This window comes from Nesoenas mayeri, assembly GCF_963082525.1.
Source record: "Nesoenas mayeri genome assembly, chromosome: 1".
NCBI classification, from domain to species: Eukaryota; Metazoa; Chordata; class Aves; order Columbiformes; family Columbidae; genus Nesoenas; species Nesoenas mayeri.
The window spans coordinates 147,271,316-147,279,804 of record NC_137541.1 but is presented as its reverse complement, the minus strand read 5'-3'; the positions used below and the strand labels follow the sequence as shown (position 1 = coordinate 147,279,804).

Below are 8,489 nucleotides of genomic sequence, written 5' to 3'. Positions count from 1 at the left end.
CTTGTTGACGTTAGTGACAGTCAAGGTAATTCAGATTTCCTTTGGTAATCCTCAGTACCTTTCAAATGTAACATACTGCCAAAATTTCAGAAAACAAAAATTCAAGCAATTCAGGTCTTGTTTCTGTTGCAACTCCATTCTGTAAACTGTATTTGCAATTCTGCGTCTACAGCTTGTTCCTTCTCCCGCTTTTTCTGCACCACAGCTCTTCGAACAAATTTGGCTTCAGGAATACATTTATTCTTCTTACAATGTCTGTATGATAGGTGCATTGTGCAATTTTCAGTGTTACTTATATTAAAGCTCTGGTTAAAACAAGTATTATTTGGTTATAAATAAAATCTGAAATGATACAGAATTTTTTTAAGAACCCATTCATCGCTGGACTTTCAGTGAATATTTTCAATGGATAACTGAGTATTGAACCTGCATGACTTGGTTCCACAAGAGATGATGTGATAAGGCACATTTCCATCCTATCTTAATAGTGGAAATAATGTAATTAAAGCATTGGCATAAGTTATTTATAAAAGAGGTTTTCTTTTTTTTTTATATCTTCATCTTTACAGTTGCTCCAGTATTCCTTTCACTTAGTTAATGGCATTGACTTCACCCAAATGGAAGTGGTTAGATCCACACTGAGGTTTGGTTTGGTTTTGTTTTTAACGGATCCCACAGTCTGATCAGAAAGTTTAGAATCCTCATTCGATACATCCACGTTTCATTACCAATAGTTCTCTTTTTGCTGCGTTCAGTACGGCTCGTTCTCAGGCTTATTTCTCTGCCTTTCCCCTTGCGACGCCTGCCTAACTAACCGTGGTGGTGGGACAGGTCTTGCTGACCCGTGGTCTGCAGTCAAATCTTCCCTGCTCAAAGTGCCAAATCTTGGTCTTGTCAGCAGTGGCTGCCTGAACCCAATGGATGGCTGAGGCAAGGTGCTCGGCTCCTGCTGCTCTCCTTGGCCGTCCTGGCTCCCGTCAACTTCGTTCTTCCACTCCACCCTAAACTCAGGTGGTGGCCTCTGCTGCCTCAGTCTCTGGTCTCTCAAGATCTTCCCTGCTCTGGGTCTTAGATTGAGCACCGTGGTAGCGGCATCCATCTCAGAGTCACTGCTGTCACCCACTGTTAATTGAAAACAAAATTAAAATTTTAGGTGCAGAATATTACTGTTTCAGGAATATCTGAATAACAGCAGACTGAGCACTAGCAGACATAGAGGAAAGTTTCCCTGTGGTTCCTAAATTCAGTGTCTTCTGATTAGGTCCAGTAATAGACACTTAACTCTGCCAGGAACAAGGATAGATATGACTTACAAACACCCCTCCCCTAAAAACTGTGATTTTTAGAAAGCCCTCACTCAGCTGCTCCTAAATCACTGAGTGGCATGCCATTGGAGTTGCCATTTCCCCAGTTCTGCCTTTGGATTTAGAAAAACCTGCCTCTCTCTGAGCTACTTGGGCTGTAGTTCCTGCTGATTTCCAAGTAGCATAGAGAAATGAGATTTCTTACCCTCACTTCCCATGGAATCTAATCTGAGGGGCTCTAGAAACTTGACTTTGGAAATGGAGTGTCAATACTTCCCCAGGCAAAGGATCTCCCAAGGTCAATGAACAGATGGGAGGAAACGTCCCATCCTTAATACTCTTGAATGTCAGATATCAAAGAAAATCCACAGGGCAATCTTCACAGGTTGCAAGTGCTGCAGGCTCCTTCTGTCCCTCACAGCAGGGTAGAAGATGGTCAAGGGAAAGCTGGCATAATCATTCACGGAATACTCTTAAATGTTCGCTACCAGGTAAACAACGCTGGAAACATTCCAGATGTGTATACATACACATTCTGGGTGTATACATACATTCTGGATGTGCATACACTTTCCCCAACAGACTTCCACAAATTGAGTAATGTCTTAATCAAAATTAGCACACTTCTGTCATTTGATAATAATTTTAATAATCATTTATGAATTACTCAGATTTGTTCTTAGAGCTAAGTCAGATTCAATGTTTTAAATATATTTAAAAAAATAATTGTTTACTGTTCAACTGTCATAAGAACAACTTCCATTAGTAGCCTGAATGTTATTTCTTTTAAAAAGGTGAGGAAGGAGTCACCAAAATGTATTACCACATAATTGTCCATTCACCCAGATAATTATATGTCAAGGAAGGTCTTCATCAGACTGTGTTTTCAGGCTTCCCCCCCCAAAATATGTCAAATAATATATCTTTTGACAATTGAATAATCTGGAGGCACATTTTCTCTTTAATTCTAGGTGACAGTAGGTGACCTCTGCAAATGTAACTACAGAATAAAAGGGATCCTACATTCAAGAGAGCAAAGACATAATTATTAACAAACAAAACCATTGTCTATTGCTGAATTGATTTGGAAGAGTAGGAAACTAATTGGGATGGGGATCAGGACATTTTAGTGATTGTGCAGAGATTTAATCTTCCCAAGAAGAGACCTGGATGGCTGCTTGGTACAAAAGAGAATGCTCCTGAGCATGGGAAGGTAATAATCAAATTAGTATATAGAACTGGACAAAGTTTTCACATCAAATGGTTGTCTTCCTCCAGATTTTTGTTTGTTTATTTAGAATTCAAGAACTCCAGTATGAAACATTTGTGAGATCAGGCAGAAAAATAATTGACATTTTGGTTGTAAACCACAGTATTTTGAGAAGTTCTTCATAAAATCTATAAATCAGATGTCCTCACTTTCCTCTGTGGTTTGGTTTTCAGGGCAGTGTCCTCTACCCTGACCCCAAAGGAAAAAGAAACCATGTAAACCAAGAGGGGGATATGGACAATATGGAACAAAGACAAACAGAATGAGCCATGGCGATGTTTCTGGTGCAGAAGCATTTAAGGCTGCTGCTTGGTCACACCAGGAGATGTGCTGTGATGATTGCGCCGCTTCAGCATTTGAACTGGAAAAGCCCCATGAGACTCTCTTGCTGGGATGTTTCTCTACACTCAAATAACTGCTTTCGGACCCATTGCTTTTAATGCTGTAAGACTCCTGATAAATATCCAACACCTTGAAATATGCTATGAAGGTATTAACTCTAGAATGAAAGTACGTAAACATAAAACATTTAACAGCTATTTGAAAATGAACATGCTGATTTCTGTACATCATCCCTAGAAATTCCTTCTACATTGGCAATATTAGGGCAGCACAGTAAGAGACAGCAGAAACGTTTCCATTACCTCTGGAAGATGTTTTATTTCTCACTCGTAATTTCTCTGGGAGTTTAGTGTTTTTAGGAAGTGAAAGAAATCTTTTTGTATTTGCAGGAGCCTGTGCAAAGAAATGTAAGAAATGTTAAGTCACTGCAGACTGAAGTACTTGCATAATGTATTTTAAGATATACAACTGAGACTGGAATGAGCTTATGTAGCTAAAAGGCTGGAGAGTAGTTTGGGATTAGCTAATACGTGATCTTTTACTACACACTCAAGTTAACGCTTATTGATGGCTGAGGTCTGTGCTAACAAAGGTAAAGACTGAGTAATCTCAGGCAGCTTAATCAAAGGAAAGCCTAGTGATATGGCCTCTAAAATCAAAATTAAAAAATGTAAGCTCTCTAACCTCAACCTTACCTGTACAGGTTTTCCTAAGGAAGGCAAACTCTGCAAGCATCACTTCATGCAGCTCCAGTTTGGAACTTCTCATTAGTCAGCTGCAAAAATTTGCTTGTGACTGAAGCTCGGGCACATGAACTAATTTGTATTCTGATCTTGCAAGCACTTTATACATATAAGTGACTTTATACAGTTGACTAGTCACGCTGAAGTTGCTGGGGAAGTTAGGCACCAGTGTGATGATTTACCAGTTCAGGGCATAAAATCCTTGTTTTCCCAGGACTAAGCTCTAAAGGTCCTGGGTGCAGAGCACACCTCACACTTCCTGGAACATGAGAGGTACTTTCCAGAACAGGTTGCTTTTCTTTAAAATTCAAACATTTCTCAAGGGCATCCTTTCTTACACTTGTTACAAAGATTTTTTAAAACCTTTACAGTCTACCAGCTCTCCCCTGCTTGTACCATTCACTGTTGCACACTGAAAGGGAACCTGATAGGAAATTAATTTTCCATGAGACATTTTTCCTCTTCGGATATTTTTGTGCTGCTCAGGACCACTATGCTGCCCTCTATGGTGAATTTACCCAAGGATAATTATTTTTAAAATCACAGCCCGTGCATTTTAAAAAGCTGTCAGACACCCTGTTCCCCTGCCCCAAAAAAGTCTCAATCCCGCAAAGTCTCTTCATTATTGCACCTAGTAAATAAGTTATTTGTATGACAAAGACAACATATATAACTGTGCTTGAGAGGGTAAAAATAATTCAGGGACAGATTCATTGACAGAGTTAATGGCACAGTAACTGTGGTAATGATCACAAATGAGATATAGCACTTATTGGAGACACCATTCCAGCTTCAGCTGCTGAAGGACAACTGTATCAATGAAGGCAGCAGTCCCTAAGTATTCATGTAACATGAAAATGCATATTTATAGGATGGGTAATTTCCCCAGTACCTAAAATAGGAAGATGATTTGGGGGATCAGCTTTCCTGCTGAATCAGCATGTCTGTCAAATATGGTCCAAAGTTTATAAGGAAGGTATTGCAGGATTGCCTCAGAGAGCCAAATGTCATCACGCCATGATGTTTCTTGTAGGTGGAGGGGTTTTTCCTATTCTGGCTCAAAACCTGAAGTCCTGACTACATTTCATGAATATTAAAGGACCCACAACATTTTTCAAATTAAGAGCTCATCCTTACTGACTTGATCAAAAGCTCTCCTCTTTCCCAAATTTGAAGCATATTGTAAGTAGTCTGCCTGTCTCAAAGTAACTTTTTACCTCGATCATTCACACTTCATGAAAATATTGACCATCTATTAGAAGTAAATTCTGTACGGAGCCTGTTCAGCCCCTCCAAGATAAAATTGTGGCAGCAGATCCCACCCCCACTACAAGACTGAAGCTTTCCTGAAGGGGTCAACATGAATTAAGAGGTCCATGTGTGCAATTCAAGGTGTGTGTAACATTTGATGTGCAGATGTCTTCCAAATTCAGGATTTATCTTTTTCTGCATTTCAGAAGATTTTTTTCTGCATGACATTTAGCTACAAAGAACTGATTTCTGTAAAATAACTAAAATGTAAGTACCGGTCTTTCTCTTGACAGGCTGTTAGTTTTCCTCAGGCTCTCCCTAAGGCTGTGCCGGCGACGAATGAGAATTTCTTTGGCCTGCTTTTCATTTGCATCTGCAGCCAAGCTATGTCGGTTATATGACATTGTCTGAAATGTAAAAGCAGTAGTTAAGACTCTGAAAAGCACAATGTCAAATGTGCTGAACTATAAGCACAGTGCAAAGCAGTCTTTCTGCTTTAATGTTTTAATAAGCATCATAAATCCTTCTGAACAAAATCATATCAAAGATGATTAAGAACAAGGGCAGTAATTATGCCAATATTTTTTTTTATTCATTTACTTCACAAGCACTTGCCTTTTTTTTTTTTTTTAACCTGCTGATGTTTATTATGAAAGATAAATTGGAAAAAGCTGGCTTAACACAGTGTTTACCCCTACATTGTACTAACTCAGTCAATACGTCAACAGAGGACACATATTTGAAAGTGATAAGATGAATCACCTAGGGGGAAGTCATCTTTACCTCCAGCAAGCTGAAGCTTGCTCCACTTTTGAAGGTTTTCCAAGGGCTGAGACATTCAAATTACTTAGCCACAGGAGAGTAAATATGAAATGTCCTTTTGCTTTTATTTCACTGTTTTTCCAGCTCATCACCTCTGCTTTTAATACAAACAACTTCACAACTGGAGGCAAATGGGAAATCTAATCCCATATCATGAAGTGACCAAAATACTAATATAAGTGAGACAATGTTGGGTTGAATTTGAACTGATGATCTTTTTAAAGTATATTGCAGATAATATAAAACAAAAACATTAATCTTTATCCATAGTATAAGATCAAGGAAGCTATTTACATAAAGGACTATGAAAATGTTTCTGTACATGTGATAGGATATGGATTCACAGGCAACAGAAGTAAATAACAACATTAATTATGATGCTATGTTACAGTAGATGCTGCACTAGCCCGAAGATATGTTAGGAAGATAATCAGTATATTCAAAGAGTAGTGGGGTATCTAAGTAGGCAAAACTTCATCCTTACTCGATGTCGTATTTGGTAGAGATTCTTGGTTAATATTTCTCGCATGTTTTCCATTTCAGCGGGTGAAAGTGGCTTTATTTTTCCTTCATGATATTCACTGTGGCAGAATAAAACACAGAAAATAGAGGAAAGAGAGAGACAGAAAGAATGTTATTATTTTTATGATTGGGAATTACATTTGAACTATTTCCTTTGTTGGTGTTGGAAACACATTTCAAAACAACATTTCAAATCAACAGAGGAACAGGTAAAAATGTAACGTGTAGGAATGAAACCTTAATCTCATTTGAGTCAGTGGTAAGGCTCAAAACTCAGCCTCCAAAATTTGATGTAGATTACATTAAATTGTAAATTTCATTAAGGTACTTTTGAAAATGCCCCTCAGGCTTCGCAGCAGATGTGCAGACACTGGTTCAAATCCAGCTCTGCTCTACATGGCAAATCAGTGTTCCCATGAGCAGTTGCCCTTATAAAAAACACACGCTCCAGACAAGCACAGCTCACCGAGCACTTTGTGTGTGAGCTGCAAGTAAAATGCTCTTGGTTTGTGTCCTCTTACTGTTCAGGTCACATTTGGACACAAAATGTCCTAAGTCAAAGTGTTTAACCTGCCCACAGCCTGGGCTGGGAAATAAATTACGTGACCCAGGCGAAATTCTCGGTCATGCTGGCATCACTTGCTTACCTGAGAGACACTGATGAAGGGACCTTGCTTATCATTCCACTCTCTGCCATCTCAATGGCATGTTTTATTTCCAGCTTCTTGTATAAAGAAACAATGCTGGATTTGGGCTGGTTCTCCCGGATTAGAAGTCTTCGCAGGTATTTATTGTCAAACTTTTTAAACCTATACATAAGGCAAAACAACCCAACCAGTTAATTTTTACTGAGCATAGTTAAGAAAAGCCAATATACCGTAGCTAAGGCAATTGCAAAGGAGTTTATTCCCTCAGAATTTGTCTGTTCATATTAAAAAGCTTCTGCTGAGTAACACAATAAAGGGTCAAGTTCATATTTTCTTCAGATAGACAGACTTAAGCTATGTTTTGGTTAATACATTAATCGACAGTCTCCCTAACAGTAACTTTTCACTTTTAGGTATTCTGTGTTATTAGACAATATTATTTTTAATTCTCCATTTTCATTGTGACAAAGAGAACATTAAATATTTACTGTAATAATAAATAAAAAGTCTAAATCTGCACTGGCTGCTTTTTTCTTTGAAATTTTAGCTTACTGTTTTAAAACTCTGGAATTTCTCCTTTCCTCTGAAGCAACTGCAACCCTCTTGGACGTTTAGTGAAAAAATATTGATTATAGCCGGGGTGATTTTGTTTGTTAGAAAATATTTTGCACTCCAGCCATTCTGAAATTAATCTTGAATTTGGGTAAAAAATATTTCTGAAGGTCATGAAGAGGTAGGACTCTCTCCTTTGCTCCATACACTGTTAAAATTCTCACACAGACTGGAGAAGAACCAGGATGAATAAAGGAAAGTTGTCTCCATGTCATTCATGTGTCAGAAGAGTGTTCTCACTGTCATGCACCCAAGTCATAGGGAGAGGGCTGTTTTCAGCCCTTCCTGCTGGTGCTGTTCCTCTTTGTAGAAAACACTTAAATTCCTGTTGGAGCAGCGACTAGAACACAGGTGAGCAATGCCCATGCTCTGAGTCTAAAGGATTTGGGTGTAAAAGAATGTGCTGCTGAGAAAAAGGCATCAGATCCAAACCAGTGATGATGAAGATTCAGCAGCTAAACTGAAAACATGAATTATTCACATATTGCCAGTGGTAATCTACTTAACTGACACTCAGTCTTAAACAATACCATCATGAAATGTGGAGCTGCCTGCCATCATGATCTCCCATGCACCTCACGCCAGCTAGTGCCTTGATGTTTCTAGAGAAAGCCCCAAAGCTTTTGTATATTTCCCATCAAATACAGAACTAACCCTTCAGTTAACACCAGAGAGATGTACAATTTGCAGGAGGAAAGCCAGGTGGGATGAAAGGCTCAGCAGACATAGAGGAAATGCTCTGAAACAGTCAGGAAGATGGGGATGATGATGATACACACCCTCAGAAAGTACAATCCTGTACCCTGGGATCAGAGGGCTGCATTACTTCCCAGCTGGTGATTTTGTTCTACTTGCTTGTGGTTTAGTAAAAAGACATTGTTTTGCTGCTTTGCCTTTGTAACCCACACGTTCTAAAAACAACCATCCACTTTCAAGAATAAAGTGCTGAAAATGAAATATGATGCCCAACAACTTT

The 8,489-nt window shown here is 38.8% G+C and overlaps 1 protein-coding gene across 1 annotated transcript in view; it reads right to left on the bottom strand.

Annotated features, from left to right (window-relative positions):
• Positions 1-751: 751 nt before the first annotated feature.
• SLC9A2 (solute carrier family 9 member A2) overlaps positions 752-8,489 on the bottom strand; it is a gene marked incomplete at both ends in the record, with an annotated part of 32,030 nt that continues 24,292 nt past the window's right edge. The window contains 5 exons of the mRNA XM_080348995.1: positions 752-1,122; positions 3,219-3,309; positions 5,186-5,317; positions 6,217-6,313; positions 6,902-7,063. Of these exons, the coding sequence (XP_080205121.1) occupies positions 752-1,122; positions 3,219-3,309; positions 5,186-5,317; positions 6,217-6,313; positions 6,902-7,063 (853 nt within the window). The remainder of the gene's footprint in view (positions 1,123-3,218; positions 3,310-5,185; positions 5,318-6,216; positions 6,314-6,901; positions 7,064-8,489) is intronic.